The 19,363-nt window shown below is 41.9% G+C and overlaps 1 protein-coding gene across 4 annotated transcripts in view; it reads left to right on the forward strand.

Moving 5' to 3' along the window:
* Positions 1-19,363, forward strand: part of C4H10orf90 (chromosome 4 C10orf90 homolog) — a 144,253-nt gene that overhangs the window by 35,288 nt on the left and 89,602 nt on the right. For 2 of the 4 annotated variants that reach the window (XM_074232178.1, XM_074232181.1), the window contains exon 2: positions 8,368-8,459. In XM_074232178.1, coding sequence (XP_074088279.1) covers positions 8,368-8,459 — 92 coding nt within the window. Of the gene's footprint in view, positions 1-1,378; positions 1,636-8,367; positions 8,460-19,363 lie in introns of those variants that run through there. The other 2 variants (XM_074232179.1, XM_074232180.1) reach the window with 2 other exon arrangements.

The raw sequence follows: 19,363 nt of genomic DNA on the forward strand, positions 1-19,363 counted from the left end.
GAACCAAGGCTCACCCTGGAAAGCCCTCCTCAGGTGCCACATGGTAGAATGGAGGTGACCCCAGGATTCCTGAAGGTTCCAGTGGTGTGTGGGCACCAGGCCAGAAAGACTTGAGCTCCAATCTGCCAATGACATGTGTCCAGCCCATCCCAATTCAGAAAGGTTTAGCACCCAGGGGTTTGGGCATGAGGCTCCTCAGAGGCAGTCTGCCAAACCTAGAGGAAGCATATCCATTGAACCAAAGCCCACAGGGATGAGATCACAGGTTTGCACAAGCTGGGCCTAGAAGACGACTCACAATGTCTCTCCCCTTTCCCAAAGGTTTTGGGAAAGACACAGTGAGAATTTGTTTTGTTTGATTATTTGTATCATCATTCCAAAGGTTCTGTTGATTTTTTTCTCATGGGGGTGGAAAGAGAGAAGGGAGCCAGTGATGGGACTGGGGAAGGTAGGTAGGAGGGAGGGAAGGAAAGAATGAAGGAAGGAAAACAAAGGGAAGGAAGTCTGTGTGCTACAACCAAGATTTAAACTTGTGACTGTTTAACAGGCATGATCTCATTTGAGTACCACGAGAACCTGGTGCATTTGGTGCGTCATTATTATTCTCATTTTAGAGATGAAGAAGCAAAGGTGAAGTGATTCTCAGTCACTCAACTTTTAAATATCAAAAGTGGAATTTAGGGGCAGCTAGGTGGCATAGTGGATAAAGCACTGGCCCTGGAGTCAGGAGTACCTGGTTTCTAATCCGGTTTCAGACACTTAATAATTACCTAGCTGTGTGGCCTTGGGCAAGCCACTTAACCCCATTTGCCTTGCAAAAAAAAAAAAAAAAAAACAACCTAAAAAAAAAGTGGAATTTCAAATCAGCCTTTAATGACTGCAAGTTACACTGGAATTATCTGAAGAAGTCTTAATACAGTATTTAAACATAGGAAAGAAGAAATCTGCCTGTAAATAAAACTGGCTCAGAATGCCCCAGGATTGGAAAATGAGCAGCCTGGTAAGAAAGGAACAAAAAATGACTCATTCTCACTGGGCAGCAAATGCAGGAAAAGTCAAAAGGGGGCTTCTGAGCAATCTTGTCTGCACCAGACATGCCTGTTTGTTGTTCAATTATTTCATGAATTCCATTTGGGGGATTTTCTTGGCAAAGATCCTGGAGTAGTCTGCCATTTTCTTCTTCAGCTCATTTTACAGATGAGGAAATTAAGGCAAACAGGGTAAAGTGATTGGACCAGGGACTGAAGCTAGATTTGAGCTTGGGTCTTTCTGACTCTAGGCCCAGTTCTCCATCCACTGTGCCCATCCAGTTGCCCTTCATGCTTGGACACTCTTGCCATGTGCAGAGTTGCCCTGGGCTGCTTCTTAACTTCCTCCTTGGAAGGTGGAATCCCACCATCCCGGTCTGGTCACCATGTAAACATTCTAAGTCCGCCATCTCCCTGGAGAGCCCAGTGCCACACTCCAGCCCCCCAGTAGGGTTGGAGCTAGAGTCCCTCTGAGAGAAGTGGTTGAGTTTAGTGAGATTTAAATGGCTCCTCCTGGTCTTTGTTCAGCCTCACTCTTCCTTCCATCTGAAAGCCAAGCCAAGGTCTTTGAAACATCAGTAGAGTATGTTCAGCCTACTCGAGGCAGGTATGGTGTGACTTCTCCCCCACACTCCCCTCTGACCAGAGAATGGCGGAGGTGAGGAGAGACCATCAGGTTCAGAGACTGGGAGCTGGACAGGACTTGGGGGTCATCAGGTCCAGTGTCCTTATTTTACAGATGAGGACATTGAGGCACAGAAAAGCAATATGACTTCACCCCAGGTCACAAAGCATCCAGATTCCTAAGGATGAGGGTTTTGGGTTTGTTTTTTTTTGTTTGTTTGTTTCTTTTAGGTCTAATACAAGTGCATAGAGCAAAGTTTTGGGTGCTATAACTTAAAGAACTTAAATACAGGTCTGTGGGGAAGGAATCCAGGTTGGATGGGAAAGTATCCTTTCTAGAAATGTATGGGGTGGCCTGTAGAACTCTGGTCTTGAAGTCAGTGGGACTGAGTTCAAATCCAACCTCAGTCACATTCTAGCTATATGACCTTAGTCAAGTCACTTCTCCTCTGCCTGTCTCAGATCCCTCATTTGTAAAATGGGGGTCATAATAATACTTGTAGCATTCATTTCATGGGGGCGATTGTGAAGCTTAATGTGGGAACTGAGATATGGAGGGTTTCCTTAAAGTCTTTCTTCAGTCTTAGACTATTAAAACTTTAAAATGCCCACAGATTTTTGGGACATCCCACATAAATATTCGTTGCCACTTCCAAGTCACAAATATTTATGAATTCTAACTAGGCATCAAACCCTCTAGTTATCAGTCCTAAGGACATAAAATAAAAACAGTGACCCTGAATTGTGGCAGGGGCAAGATGAAATGGCTGAGGAAAGAAAGATTTGAATTTCTGATTATATTGTTTTATTAAACAATGCATGCCAATTGCCCAACAAATTGGAGTGAGGCCCCTTCCTCAGCCTTGGCACTGGAACCCAAATATAGGGGAGTTTGATGTTTAGGCATTAAAAATAGTGAATCAAATATCATCAATAAATTAACTAGAATACAAACTTAGGTGGTCTGATTTCTAATTGGAGGAAAGATTTGGGACTTTTCCAGTTGGGAGGGGAAGAGCAAACAGGAGCAAGTCCCTGAAATCAGAAAAGACAGTGTCCCACCCCACCCTGAAATCTCCCAAAGGAATGTGAAATAGTAACTGATTGATCAGTATGGGGCCAGCTTTCAGATAAGACATATGGGTTGCCTGAGATATAAAATCGTGAGAAAACTCCTTGCATCATTATTTGGATCTGAGTTTCTGGCCAGCACAATCCAGGGGTCTCTAAGCAGCAGGTGGGGTGGTCCAGCTTTCTAACCACACAGCAACAGCTTCAAACAATAAAGTAAGGTTTTCTTCCAATTCCCACAATTGAAAAAAAGTTTTCTCACAGTTCAAAAATTGGACTAGACCCAAAATTGAATAGAAAGGGAATGAGACCAGCTCCAGAATTGGGTCACAAGATGGCATCCATGTGATTAAATCAGGATCCACAATTAACCACTTGCTGTCCTGATCCCTTCCATTTCCCCCTTTTGATTCATGGGGGAGTGGGAAGCCCCCTGCCCTTATGGATCACTGATCTCCGAACCAAATCTATGGGGTTTTTCATATATTCATCATCAGAATTTCAGAAATCAAATTACCAATCAAACTACTTAGAGGACTCACAATGGACTAATTTTGAGAAGGGAGATTTCCATGTCACCAAGGTAACCAAGAAACTTAGACATAAACACAAACACTATGAAACAAAAGGGCAAAGCAATACAATAATGATCATCAATATTAACTAACATCAAGACTCCTTGTATCCTAGTAACCTTCTCCCAGTGTTCATTTAATCAGCACATTTTGAGTCCCAGATGTCCCATGCAGTCGTCTGGTTCCTAAAAAGCTTCTCTTAGAAATTCCGGACTAGGCTTCATCCTCAGAATAGCTAGGAAGGGGACTCTGCCTCTCTGCTTCATTCCCAGAGAGTCCTGCTAAAATCTGCGGGCAGCAAGACAATACAATTTATTACAATCTCTTAAATTTGATTCTTCAAACTAAAACATCAGAGAATTTCTGTTTTTTATATACCACTTGCTGTTTCTATTATTACTTAAATCCTTTATCTGATTTAAGAATCTTGAAAAATTCATGGGTCTAACTGGTAAAACAAATTCTTCTGACTTTCAAAATGATCAGAAAAATGAGCATTTTCCTTTAAAAATGGAAAAATAACTTCACTTTCTTTATAGTCATCAATAGAACATTATATATAAAATCCTTAATTCAACTTATAACTAAAATATACTCAAAGCCTGAATGTTTCTAAGCTAGACATATTTGGAAAAAGTTTAATCATGTTGCTTTCTCAAAATTTACCATTTCATCCAATTAGAAAACTTAGGTAATTCATTCCTGTTTTATTACCTTACCTAATTCTCCAGTGAGAATATAGGGGTATCATCCTTATGTTATAATGATTTTTATCTTTCAGTCTTGAAGAAAACCATGATATCATGGAGGTGATGCCATGACAAATGTGTGAATTGGACTTGAGTGAGGGGGGCTGTCTAAGGCACCAGACTCACTTTCTCCTCTTGAGTCATCTGGGTCCAGTGGCCAGATTTGAACCAGGATGACTGGAGATAGTCCTGGAAGTGACTTGTCCAAGGTCACTCAGCTAGTAAGAGTCAAGATTCTGAGGTCAGATTTGAACTCAGATCCTTCTGGCTCCAAGGCCAGTGCTCTCTCCACTGCACCACCTACCTAACCCCAAACCAGAGATTCTCAGAAATAGAGAGAGGAGGGAGAGCCAGGACAACGTCACTGGAGAAAGAGCATTCCCTGTGAGGAAGGTCTTGTAGGCCAGGGTGGGGAGAGAAGGAACAGGTAAGAAGACTGGGCTAGTAGAAGAGAAGACCTTTCTCGTGGAGTCAGTGATGATCATCTGAGACACCAGATGTGGACATTCAGCCAACCTTAAACACCCACAGCAACATCCATTATCATCGCTCTCATTGAACTCTGAAGAGATGTGGGAATGAGATTCATTCAATGCCCTGAATACTTTCAGGGTGTCTTGTCAAGGCAGATGGCAGGGACCAGGAATTTAGGGTTGGGAGGAGGGGAAGCATAAACTCATCTGAAACCCAGAAAGGTTAAGGCTGTACCCCAAATTGCCCAGCAATCACATGCAGAGAATCCTGCTTACTGGTCCTCATGCAGTCTATTAGAACAAGCCTTTGACTTTACGTTTCCTGACTAATGATTCATCCCTCTCTGACTTAGGAATCCAGAATCTGAATGTCACCTGGTTCAGTGACCTCATACACTTCAGTTTTCCCCCAAGAGCAGGCATCCATGCCATTGACATTGATAGGGGTCCTGAGAGCCCCAAGCTCTAGGTTTGGAGACAGAGAATGTGGGCCATGCCATCTCAGACTTCCCAGATGAATGACCTTGAACAAATCCCTTTCTCTTCTGACCTTTAGTTTTCTCCTCTGTACAATGAGGCAGTTGGTCTAGGTGGCTTCCAAACCCTTCTAGCCCCAAATTTGGGATTCTCATGCTCACCTATGGGAATGAAGACTGGATAGACATGGAGGTTAGCAGTCTTGGATGGCATGGAGTTCAGCCCTGTGATTGGCTGGAGTAGGAGCTGGCTCAGTGGGGAGTTCAGGGGGAAAAGCCCTGAGATCCTGTCCTTGGGCTGACCTTCTACCCTGGACAAGCTGTGGACACTGGATTAACCCATAAATCCTGAATCACTTGGGGGAGTTAATATCATTTTTAATCCATTTTAAAATTGAGGTCCACTTGTCGACCAGTCACTGCATTCACTTTTCTTGATGCTTGCATTCTCACTCACTTTGGCCTTATTTAAACCACTTAAAAGAAGCCATACCCCTCTGGTGAGTTCCAGATTCTAACAGGCCCCTGGACCCTCTCAGGGAAAGTCCCTGTGTGGCCCATCGTCCATCTGTCAGCTGTAGCTCTGACTTCTTTTTAATGCTCTCATCTTAGAGAAGGCCACAACAGTGGCCAGAGACGAATCACCAGCCTTTGAATACATAAGGCAGTGGTTAATCATCATGATGATGGAGCCTCCCATCAGTCCTATAAGACGTAATCTTATTGTGCCCACTCTACAGATGAGGAAACTAAGCCTCAGTAGGAGAAAGCAGCCTGCTCAGGGTCATACAAGGCATAAGTGTCTGAGGTAGGATTTGAACCCAGGTCTTCTGGAAACCGGGTCTTAACTCTATTCACACTGTTTCTCAGATACCTATCTGGTAGGGACAGAATGTGGTCTCATATTTTAAGATTCACCCCTCCATCCTTCCCACTTTCCCCTTCCTTCTACTGTCTCTCCATTTCAATCTCTTTTCCTCCTATTTTTACTTCTTTCTTCCATTCTTCCTCCCTCCTTTCCTTCTTCCTTCCAATGGTCCTTCTCTTCCTTCTTCCCTCCTGCCATCCCTTCCTTCTCCCCACTTCCCTCCTGCCTTCTTTTATTCCCCTCCTTTCACTCTCTCCGCCTTACTTTTTCCCACTTACCCTCCTTCCTTCCTTTTCTCCCTTCCTTCAACTCTCTTCCTTCATCCTTTCCATCTCTATTTTGGAGAATTGGGCAAAATCCTCTGACCTCTCTTTAACCTCAGGTTTCTCAGTCAGGGATGAGAAAAATAGTCCTCACCCCACCTTCCCTACAGGATTGTTGTAAGGAAAGTACTCTATCAATGGGAGTTCCTATTTAATAAGGAGGAAAGGAATGTGACTTTGGACTCCCCACTGAGGGTCAGATTCTTCCCTAGAAACAATCCCAACTGTGTGGAAAAGACATTTCAAATCCATGGTTTTAAAAGATGCAGGTGAATCATTTGAATGTGGAAAGAAAATAGGTGCTTTGCAGGCCAGTTTCCAACGTAAAGGGAGCCGCAGGACTATTGATCAGTAGCAGATAGAGAGAAGAGAAGTGGGGGGCACTGAGGAAGAGGAAGAAGTGGGCTCCAGGCCCAGTCTGAGAGCTGCCTTGTTTCCCTATGTTAAGACCTCAGTAGAGAAAGAGAAAATCTACGGTCTTCTTTACTATGAGACAAAGATATAATCAAGCATTCTGGGTTTTGCCAGCCCTACTTTCTTCTGTAATGCATCAGACACCAATAGGCTGATTTTCTGCATCTTTATTGAATTTGTAAATACTGAGGTTCAAAACTCCTATCATCTAATCATTGGGGAAGAGATAAGTTGGCCCTTATACAATATTTATCTACACTGCCTTTGGCTATTGGCAGTAAAATGAGGGTAGAGCTCATCATGGTCACTCCAATCCTCATCATAGAATAAGAGCCACATGACAAACTGCACAAGGCAGAATGGGCGAGTGGGAGAAGGCTATTGCTATGATATCCCCAACAAGTGGTGGTTTGGTCTCTTTTGGAAGACCTCCAGTGGGGAATCACACAGTCCCCTTAATTCACTTTGCGTCATTTCCAGTGGTTGACATGACCTTTCTGACATGCAGTCTAAAGTTGACTCTACTCAGTCCAGTCAACAGAATAACAGAACAACAAGGTGAATCTTTCCTTCTCTTGTAGTGGCCCGATGCTGCTTCTTTCTCCTTACTAAAGTCAGCCTTCTTTGGCAGATTTTCTCCAGCATCATCTCTCCCCTCTAATTTTCAATCTCTCTCTATTCACTAGCTTGATGTCTACAAACACTCCAAGGTCTCCACCATCTTTAAACAGAACCTCTCACTGAGCCCTATCCTCCCTGCCACATCCCACTATCCTGATCTCTCATTCACAGTCAGACTCTGGAAGAAGCTCTGGTGGTCGCTTTTCCACTCCCTCTCTTTTCACACACATCTCTATCCCTTGTCGTCTTATTGCTAACTCACCTCCCATCTGAAACTCTTCTCTCCAAAATTACCTGTGATGGACTTAACAATCTGATGGTTTCTCACAACCTTCATCCTCCTCGGGCTCTCTGGCGTATTAGACACTATTTATCTTGCTCTCCTGAAGACCCTTGCCTCTCTTGGTTTTTGAGACGATCAATTCTCTTACTATATAACTGTCCCTACTCAGTCTCCTTTGCTGATTGGTTTTTGGTCATTTAACAAATATTTATTGACTGACTGATGGACTTACCTATGTCTATATTATTGACCCAGTAGAATCTAGGCTTATTGAAGGCAGAGACTATTTCATTTTTTACCTGTCATCATCCCAGAATCCAACATTTATTGAACCTTTTTTGCATCTTTAAGCATCAATTAGTAAACATTAACTACCTAAACAATGATAAGAGATGGGGAAAGCACAGAAAAGTGAAATAATTCCTTCCCTCAAAGAGAATATAATCATCCTTGAAGACAAGAGGCTGATTATGCCTGGCCCCATTAAGGAACCATTTCTGATAGGAGATGGATCTTGGGCATCACTGTCTATTTCCTTTAGCACCACTTGTATCCCCAGGGTGCAGTCTCTACAGTGGGGAGGAATTTATTTGGAAATAATGACCATGCATTGGAATTGCTTCCACCCAAGTAAGAATGTACCTTGTAAGTGTCCTTATAAGTTGCCATGCCTGTGAATTTGACTATTGAAGAGAGAAATGAAGTAATTGAAAGGATTTATCCTTAACGGGAAAAAGAAACCCTTTTCTCTGTCCGTTGGTATAAAATGTGAGCTAGTGCCAACAGCTTTTGTAGGCTGCTATCTATGCTATTTGAGCCTGTCTTGCATGTGTTCTAAAGCAATGCACCTTCTTCCTCCTAGGTCTACAGGCAAGCCCATATAATGAGAGCAAACAGCTTTCACTTAGAAACCTTCAGTCCGAGGTCGCAGAGAAGAAATCTGACTTTGCCAAGGTAACACATGGGTCTAATTTCTAGACACAAAACACATTCAGCTTTCAAATGGAACAACCAGTTGTGGTGCCTGAATTTTACTTTGTCTAATCTGAACTGAATTTATGCAATGGAAATTGTGAACAGTGTGAGCTTATGTGTTAGGCAGATAGACATGTATTCTTTATGGTCTTTAGCACCAAAGGTATTAAATGCCCAAACCAAATTAAAATGTAATTGGGAAATGTTTACCAAAAAAAATAAAAATAAAATACAACATAGGTAATGTTAATTTGTGGTTTTCTAAGCTGAGATGCAGCCTGCAGGAGTTTCTTTTTGCATTTGACCCTTTGGTTATACCAACAAGTTTGGGTTTTGTAACTTCATAGAGATTATCTAATTATCCCAATTGACTCATGAATATTCCAGAAGAAAATAGGTTAGTTTGTGTCAAAAAAAAGAGTTCCATTACAAATGTGATTCTGGTTGTGGATGCTGAAGGAGAGAGTTCTAATCACTTTAAATGACAATGGAAAGATAACAGCATCTGAAGACTGGGAATCATGCTAGTCTATACCTTTGCAGAAAAATATATAAACACACAATTCCATTAAATGATCTGATCAAAAAATTATTGGATACAGATCCAGCATGCAAAAAGACTAGATTGAGGATATTTGTATTAAAACTAAGCAGTTTCACAAAATTATAAGAAAATATTCTCAGCATTAAAATAAAAGCCCAGCTATAAGAGTTCACAAAACACTGACTTCCTTTTATAGATGGGATATTGTCCTCCAGCTTTTGCTGTCCAAAGGGAAAGTGAAGTTGAAAGAATTTAAATTATTAAAGTACATGAAGGATTCATAACATTAAATGTTGGACATTTCCTTCCAATGTTGACTCAGATTTAACGGACGGTCGATTGATTAGTTTAGGTGCTCGATGGACTCCTATTCAACTTGGATTTAATAAAATGTGAACTTTTCTTAGTAAATACTGGGTCCCTTGATGTCCCAAATGATGGAGAATGATTGCCATTCCCGCCCCTAAGCTTTTCTTCTTGACTGTTCGCACTGTCTCGATCAAGACCTTAGTGAACAGTGTGACATCATTCATAATTTATTCCAGGAGAGCATGGTCAAGGACACTTGGGTCACCAGGGAGGGAGAGTCAGAGGAACATGATTTGAAATCCTGGAACACAACATAAACTATTAAAAACAAATCTGGACTCTTGGCCAAGAATGGAGTACATCTAACAAGGGCCAATAAAAACCATATTGGCCTGGAGTCTTGTGAATTTGATCAGAAGGCCTTTGAATTAAAAGGGGATCCAGAAAGGAGAAAACTTAAATCTTTCAAGCTTTATACCCCAGAGAGTAGCCGATAGAACAAAGAAAAAAAGAACCGGAGAGTCGGTAATTCACAAAAAGGCAATACTCCACGAGAGGAGAGCCAACAGTAAAGCTCATGGACTCAGATGTCTAGATGCAGATGTACACCATATGGGCAGTAAACAGGAAACAGCTCCTGAAAGAAAGAGGTAAATTTGACCTCCTAAATACCACAGAGACTAGCGGGATGGAAGAATGACTGGAAGGTGACTACTTAGGACCGGTGTGCCTTAGTCAAAAGAAATCACATAGATAATGGGATGTTGGCCTGGTGCTCTGTGTATGTCTGTGTATGCAGAAATCTTGTTGATGCTGATGCCCTTCAAACATGCTGGTTTTCCAGTTCATCTCCCTTCCCAGCTCCCACAACGTTTACATGACCACAGTCACACACAGGGATGTTCAGATACTTCCCTCCACAGTTCCAGAGCTCTGTAACCTCTCTAACTAACTATAGGCTTCTCTCCTTGCCCTTTGCCTGGCCATGTTTAAATCTATTCTCTGTTCCTGGGTGTCCCTGACTTCCTCACTCATTCTCCCTGGTGTGGCTTTACTTCCTTCTCTTTAAGACTTGGATCCTGGAAGAACTAGTTCAACCATTTCCTGGCTTTTGCCTTTGGCTCCCCTTTCTTTTTTTTTCAATTTTGGCTCATTACTTTCTAAACTCCAACCTTCGATGACCGCCCCCCCCCCCCCCAATGTCTGCCTTCTTCCCTCCAATCCACAAACTGCTGGATAGAAATGCAAGAAGTCACCCAACCAGACTGACTGGGTCCATCACAAAGGGAATTGAAAGTGGCAGGGCAATCCTTTTATTCTGACTTGACTCCTTATCACATGCCCTCCTGTCTATGTTTTGAACCTATATATGTTTTATCATTCCCTTCCTCCTTCCTCTCAGCAGAATTTGTGACCACTGGGTAGAAGAGAGTCTGCTTATCCTCCCAATGATCTCCTGCCACAATCCTTCCCACCCATTCCCATTATTCCTCAAGATCTCTTCTCCCCAACAATATACTTTAATGTCCCTGAACACCAGGTCTCATGCTGTGCCCTAAGGGCCACCAAGCCATTCTCTTCACCTTGCTGCTCAAATGTCCTATATGAGCTGTCTCTCCCAGTTAGAATATAAACTCTTTGAAGATTAGCTTCATTTTTGAATTAATTTTACTCTCAATGCTCAACCCAAATATGTGAGTGCCTAATGACTACTTTTCACTTCCATACTCCCTGGAAAAATTGAGATTATTAAGGATGAACTTCCTCTTTTTCCAAGTTCAATATTATAGATTCCCTCAGTTTCATAATCCATTCTCTTCTCCATTGGTCCATTCTCTGAGGGAACAGTGACTCTTCTCTTGGCAAGAGAATTAATAATTATGTCCCATCACTTTTCATCTTCACTGTGACCCTAGTCTTTCTTCCATACCTCCTCTCTAATACTCACTCTCTCTTCTCTTTTCCCATGTAGCTCCATTCATAGATGAAACTCTCCAAGCGTACATCGGTCTTCAGATAGTGGTTACAGTCCAGGACAAATGCCCAGAAAACTTCTGACCAAACTTGCCAGAATAGCTATCCCATAGGGTTCAATTCTTCACTTTGCCATTATCCTTGTGAGCTGGACAGGTCACCTAACCATGCTGGGTCTCACTGTCTTTACCTAGAAAATGACAGGGGTGACCTGGATGGTTTCTGAAGTCCCTTCTCATTCTAAAATAGTGCTCTCTGATCTCTGGAGGCCCAGGTACTACTTCAGTACTATGACAATGCATTGAAGGATGGATTCTACAATACCTTTCTCTGTAGGGTAGAGAGATGTTATATCTTATTTCACCTAGCCTTGGTTGGACAATAAGCATTCATTAAGTGCCTACTATGTATAAGACATGGATCTACAGACTGAGGATACAATTAAAAAACACAAGACAATCCTGCTCTGAAGAAAAAGAAGAAAGAAGAATAGAAGAGGAAGGCCAGCTAGTACGTAATTATATATTGACAAGTGAGATAGGAGATAATTAGAAAAGTATAAACAGAGAGAAGGTCTAGAATGAAGAGGGATTGGGGAAGGGTTCCTGGAGAAGGTGGTATTTTTAGGAAGTCAGGGAAGTCAGTGGTCAGAGAGTGGTCCAGACATAGGGGACAGTCAGAGTTAGAGATGTAAGGTCTTGTTGATGGACCAGCAAGGAAGTCAGTGTTACTGAGTCAACATAATTGTACATATCAGGGACAAAGTATAAAAAGACTGGAAAAGGGGCAGCTAAGTGGCTCAGTGGATAGAGCACTGGCCCTGGAGTCAGGAGTACCTGAGTTCAAATCTGGCCTCAGACACTTCATAATTGCCTAGCTGTGTGGCCTTGGGCAAGCCACTTGACCCCATTGCCTTGCAAAAAAAAAGATTGAAAACAAGAGGATTTTGTATTTGATCCTAGAGACAATAGGGAGCCACCGAGTTTATTGAGTGAGGGACTGGTCAGCTCTTCACTTTCAGAAGACAATTGAGTGGAAGATACAATGGAGTAGGGAGAGATTTGAGACAGACAGACCCCCATGAAGCTATTACAGTGGTCCAATTATGAGGTGATGAGGGTCTGAACCAGGCAAGGACAGTGTCAGAGAAGGGGGTGTACTGGAGAAATTCTGCAGTGGTTGAATTGACAGGTCTTAGGGAGCAGATTTGTTGGATGAAAGAGAGTAAGGAGTCCAGGATTGGAACCCTAAGGGACTGGCAAGAAGATGGTGACCTCTACAGTTATAAGGAAGGATGGGGAAGCTTTAGGGAAGATAATGGATTCTATTCTGGTCTTGGTGAGTTTAAGATGTCTGCTGATATCCATTTAGTAATGTCTGAAAGGCAATTGGAGGTGTGAGGCAGACATCAGCAGAGAAGTTATGGAAGGATAGGTAAATTTGAGAATTATAAGCATACAGATGGTCATTAAATCCATGGAAGTTGTTGGGATCACCCAGTGAAGCAAGAAAGAGGAAGAAGAGCAGAGGGCCCAGGACAGAGCCCTGAGAGACAACTCCATTTAAAAGTCAACAGTCTGGAGGAGAATCAGAAAAGGAAGCTGAGAAGGACAGGTCATAGAGTGAGGAGGAGAACTAAGAGAGAACCTCAAAGGAAGAGTCTCCAGGAGGAGAGGATCTTCCATTTGGTCAACCTTCTCTGTTAGAAATCCAGGCTGATGTTGACATTTTAAAGCATTTCAATGCAAAAGCACAGTGTTTGATTCATTGAAAAAGTTCATTTCAACTGGCAAATGCAACAGTGGTTTAATAAATGCTTCCTATTTGCCAGACAACAGGAATACAAGACTATCCCAAAAGTAGCCCCTGCCCTCCAGGAGCATTTACTTTACTGGAGGGATGCCACATATTATCAGATCCATATTTACAAAAGCATTTGAGAGAGGATTGAGGAATGATGACTGAGGATGTCAGGAAGGGCTTCTCCTAGGAGGGGGCACCTGAAATGTGCTTGGGATTCCAAAAGGCACAGGTGAAGAGGTTATGGATCGCAGTACCTTTACAATGTCATCAAGGCACCAGATGTTGGTTTATAGAGCCTAAAGGGATGTAAAGTGAAATGTGAAGGACTCAGTCAGGGGGCAGTAGGGAGTCTGAAGGTATTTGAACAGAGGAATGACCTGGTCAGACATGAGCACTTGGAAGATGATATTGGCAGGTGTCTAGAGATCATTGTAGGAAGGAGGAATTGTTGATATCTAGGGAGATTTGGAATTTTCTTTTTATCCTGTTATCCTGCATCTGTTGATTCTCTATTTCAATTTATAAAATTGTGTCCTTCCTCAGAAATGCCTGAGGGTATCAGTATAAAGTTAAAAAACATTCAATAAAATACATAAAAGCATAAATACTATTACCATCTGGACAAGATCATGTTTGAAATGCCTTAACAAAGGTCAATATCTTAACGAAGCTTCTAAGAGAAAGGAAATGTAAAATGAGTTTTACAGGACCTTGGATTGCCTACAGACAAGGCATTCTCTGCACTTCAAAAGGGCAGAGCAAGGAATATAAACTGCGACATCCAACCCCATCTTCTCTTCTTTTTCTGGGCCCATCTCAGTTATTCCAATTCTGTCAGTTGGAAGGGGACATTTTCCAAACAAAGCTTAGTTAAGCAAGGTTAACATCATCCTGGGAGGTGCTGCTCAGTGACTCTGGGCTCTCCACTCCTGGGTCAAAGAGGGTAGCACATGCTGAGGAGGACTGAACTCCCATCTGATTTCCAGCTTGGCTAATCCAGAAAGGTTCTTCTCTAGAATGGCTACAAGGTGATGAGTAATGGAGCCACATAAATTCTTAAAACTTTTATTCTTGGAGAAGGGAACCATGGTCCTTGACATCACAGCTCCTTTGATGGATAGAATATCCCTGTTCATCCTCCACTTGAACCAGGGGCAATGTGGTGGAGTGGAGCAACCTGGATTCCTGATCCGAATCTTATCCAATGACTGGGTGGCCATGGGCAAGCCCCTTTACCTCTCAATACCCTTGACAAATCTCAAAGATCACTTTACGGTTACACTGCTGCCCTGTGTCAGTGGAGGTCTTTTTTTTTAGACCTTGACCTAGACATCTGCACTGAGAAAATAATGTGTATGTTTCAGTAGTTTACACTATAGAAATGATACCATATGGATGGTTTGGGAGGAGATCAAATATACATGGAAGGAATTCTTGTTTATAAAAACCATCCTGCTGGAGCACTGAGTGGCCTAAGAATCCGGGTGGCACCAGATTAGTCACTGTCTCCTGTTGCCTCTTTTCTCTCTCTCTCTCTCTCTCTCTCTCTCTCTCTGCCTTTCTCCTTTCTCTTTTGGCTTCACTTTCTTCAGGAGAAAGGCAGTACTCATTTATCTTTGAATCTTCCATAAAAGGCACTTAATATTTGTTGAAAAATTGATCATTTGGATACCCTCTGAGAGAATCCAAGTCCAAGAAGATAATGGAAGTCAGAACAAAGATCCAGTACATATGACTTATCCAGATTTTTACCCATGGTGAAGGAAAAGAAGACCCAAGCAGAGAATAGCAGGGCCTTTCCCATTAGCTGCCATCATTCACTGGGTTAGGTTTTTTCCCTCAGTTTTAAGTCTAAACAACTTTAAAAAGAGTAGCATTCCATCCATTGACCCCCATTGAGATCATCTGTGTTTGCTTCCAAGTATTTCCAATATTCCAAGTATTCCCCTTAAATTCATTTCACAGAATCATAGTTTTGTTGGTGTAAGGAACCTTAGAAACAATCAAGTACAAGTTCTACAGATGAAGACACTGAGTCACAGAGAGCCTCAAAACTGATTCAGGGTCAAAGATTCAATAAGTATGTCTTCTACATACTCTGTCATTATCTGGGGAATATACGATATTTGATATTTAATATATTCTATTCCATTTCTGTCTTCTCTGGAATTGTCGATCAAATCAAAACTATCGTTCCTGGAGAGGAAATGACACTTGTGCCCTGTGACTCTGCTCACCTTCCCTGTAACTGCCCATGGCCAGGTTGCCCTCCCTGGTCTCCACTGAGGAGAAATCGTTCTGCCTGGTAGGATATATGGTCTTTGAGGTTCCTGTCTTACAATCCTCTCCAACTCTACTCAGGTGCATGTCACATTTGAGAAAAGTTTTTATGATGTAATTAAAGCATAATTCTGTTAAGAAATATACCGAATAGCTCTTGGGGATATGAGTAGAGATATAGTACACCTCAGACTTAGTCATTTCTTCCCAAAGAAGAAAGAACCTTGTCTAGTTTTGCTTCTAAGTTAAGATTTAATGCCTGGGTTCACATCTAATAAGAATAATACCTGGAAAGGGTTTCCCATTGTCCTTTCTTGTGGTACATATATACTAAAGCTGACATCTCATCAGCTCCAGCTTTGAGGTCTCTTGATGCACATTAATTACCATTTAGGTCAGTAGTAGCACTATTTAGCTTGATCTCAAATGTTTTCAAATATTTGAAAGGCTATGGTGCTTGCCTCCAAAGAGCAGGGCCAGAAATAGGGAGTGGGACTGACAAATTTGTAATTCCACAGGCCATTCATTATCTGATAGATAAGTTTTTAAAAGATTTTCCTTTCATAAATGGCCACATTAAAATATTAATATTAATACTATTAGTCAATATTAATAATAAAACTATAAATGAAAACCCCTAGGAACTCACCTTGCACTGTGTAGATCAGCAAAGGAGAAAAAAAAGATGAGAAGCAACGTTGCAGGGACTATAGGAACACAGATATGTTGTCTCACTGATGGTGAAGTAACGTAACCATTCTGGGTTCCAGTTGGGAATTACGAAAAACAGTAACTAAATCTTCACTATTCTTTGACCCGGAACATTTAGTGCTGTGTATATAGACTCCAAGATAGAAACCAAGGTCCAGCGTCTCAGGAGACTTTTGGCGGTCCTGTTGGTGACAGCAAAGCACAGCAAAGAAAGTGACTGGCCATTGACTAGGGAATGGCGGCAAAGTTAGGACGAAGAAATGTCCTAGAATGTTATTGTGTAATAAGCAATAATGAATAAGAAGACATGAGCTAAACGGGGGGATCAGGATGAATTAATGCAGAGTGAATGAAATGAAACTGGAGCCATCTCTACAATGACTATAATGCACATGAAAAGCTGCCAAAAAGAAAGTTAAACAGAAAAAATAAAACATTGAAACTTTTAGAAAAGAGATAAACAAAATGATGTCCTGCAGCACCTGGAGATGGGTGGGCTTCTAAGCAAGCTAGAAGACTGCATCCATGTTCACATGTGGTCTTCATACTGGCTACTATGTCACCAGGGAAGGTTCAGGCTATAGTTGGGAGCAGTAGGAAATGGTAATGATGTATAGAGGAAGGGTAGCCATCAGCTTTTTTTTTCCTTTTTGAGTGCAATGACCAGAAGTTGTAATGAGCAAATTCTGGACACCTATAACAGTGGGAGCTGTCCAAAAGTGCAATGAGTTGTCTCCAAGTGTAGTGAGTCCACCAAGACTGAAGGTCATCAAGCCTAGGACCATTCAGCTCACCTTGTCAGGAAGGTTTAGAGGGGCCTCTTGCTTAGGTAGGGTTTGGACTCAATGGCCCTCTCTTTGAAGATATGTGATTTGTTGTTCTTAGTTCTAGAGGAAAGAATCAAGACCAGGAGGTAGGTGGTGAAACAGATTTAGGCTTGATGTAGAGAAAATCATCCATCTTATTGGAGCTGCCCCAAGGCAGAATGGGCTGCCTCAAAAAGCAGTGCTTCCTTTCCCTGGCAGCCTCCAAGTAGAGATGACTGAATGAATGAATGGCCATTCATCAGACCATGCGAGACAATGGATTCTGCATTATAAAATGCAATGGGTAGCTCCAATCTACATCCTGATTTGGTGATATGGATGATGAGAGAAGGAAATAATCTAGTCATAATGTGGGAGTTAGGGACCTAGATGATGCTCTGAATAAGACATGGGAATTAGAATCAAGAACATCTGAGTTCAAATCCAGACCCTGGGCAAGTCCCTTTATCTCTTTTTGTCTCAGCTCCTCATATGTAAAATGGGGACAATGGTACCTACCTCACAGGACAATTGTGAAGGTCAAAGGAATTAATACATAATAAATAAATGTAAAGTATTTCTCTACATCAATTGCTATATAAATGCTAACTGTTTTAATTGTTATACTAAATGAACAACCCCAAGGCCCCATGACAGTAAGAGAAAGAAAGGAAAGCCTCCAAAACTTGGGATAATACCTATAACTTGGAATGTGATGTTAGGAAATCAATCACAATCAATCAATCACAACCCCCACCCACCATCTTCCTTCCATGAGAACAGTTCCTAAAGTGAAATGTGCTGCCATGGTAGATGGTAGATAAATCCTTCCTGGAGGTCTCCAGCAGAGAGGGGGTTGATGGCTCTCCAAGAGGTTGTTTGGGCCTTGGTCAGGTAGGGGTTAGAGTTGGTGGTCTTGTAGGTCCCAATATTTGTTGATGTAGTATCAACAGCATTCCTCAAGTCCCAGGGAGTTCCTTTTATTAAACGGGGAACACAAACTACAACAGGTCTCAGAGAAAGTCAGGAATCACTTGAGAGAACTATTGCTCTGAACTTATCCTTTTGCATCTTTTTAATTAATTTATCCACCTTCAAATTATAGATTTAGGCCTAAAAAAGGTTCTTAGGGGTCATCATTTACCTCCCCTACCCATGTATTTTTAGATGAGGAAAAGAGGCATAATTTCACCCAAGTAGGATCCTGGGGCTGGAGGTGGTAGGATACTAAGAGGCCTATTAGTCCAAGCTCGTCACTTTAGTTCCAAGATAGGATCAAAGACCTCTCATAGGGCAGCAGGGTCATAGATCTAAGACTAGAAGTGATCTAAGAGATCCTCACAACAGGTAGGAGCTGTTGTGATCTCTCAGGGTTACACAGCTAGTAATACAATGAATTTGAACTCAAGACTTCCTGACTCCAGATCCAGGGCTTCCTCCATTATACCATTTACCTGCCTCAAGGAGAAACCCAACAGCTAAATACTAAGCATCAACAAAGCAAATACAAAATAATTGGAAAGCAGTAGAAAGAACCTCAGAGAGAATGTGGCTCTGAAATCAGAGGACCTGGCTTCAAATTCTGCCTCTTACCATAAGATCTTGGGCAAATCACTTCATTTCTCCAAACATCAGTTTTCTCTTTCCTAAAAAGAGGAGTTTGAACCATATGGTCTCTGATATCCTTTTCAATTCTAGATCCAGGCACCCGGGCCCTTAGCATACAGGAGGTCTTAGATTCTGCTTTGAAAGTAAAATGTAGGAAGTTGGCCAGATGCCTCTACAATCCTTTCCAAATAGAAACTCACAGCCTCACACCTACCTGTTTCTCTGGGTAACGTCTCTATAGTTGAGAGTAATAGAACTTCTCAAAATGCTCTCACTGGCTCATGGAGAGACTTGAGTTTCTTCACCTGAACTAAATGAGGGAAGAGGAATAATAAGGAGACACCTGGATGGCCCAGTGAATGCCAAGGCTAGGACTGGAGTCAGGAAATGTGCTGAGATGGTTGTTGTGGAGTTGGTTTTCAATTGTGTCCAATTCTTTGTGACCCCTTTTGGGGTTTTCTTGGCAAAGATACTAGAGTGGTTTGCCATTTCCTTCTTCAACTCAGTTTACAGATGAGGAAACTGAGACAAACAGCATAAAGTGACTTGTCTGAGATCACACAGCTAGGAATTCAGGAAGATCAGTGTTCCTGACACTAGGCCCAACATTCTTTCCACTGCAGGGAGACCTGAATTCAAATCCAGTCCCAGCTACTTCCTAGCTGTGTGACCCTAAGCAAGTCATTTCATTTATGCCTGCCTCAGTTTCTTCAACTGTGTATAACAACAAGTAACAAATACCTATTTCCCAGGGGTGGTTGTGAAGATCAACCGAGATAATGCATGTGGGGTGCTTTGTAAATTTTCGATGACTGCTATTTATTATCATTAGTTCTTAGGATTATTCA

The sequence above is a fragment of the Macrotis lagotis genome, chromosome 4 (genome assembly GCF_037893015.1).
Source record: "Macrotis lagotis isolate mMagLag1 chromosome 4, bilby.v1.9.chrom.fasta, whole genome shotgun sequence".
Classification (NCBI taxonomy): Eukaryota; Metazoa; Chordata; class Mammalia; order Peramelemorphia; family Peramelidae; genus Macrotis; species Macrotis lagotis.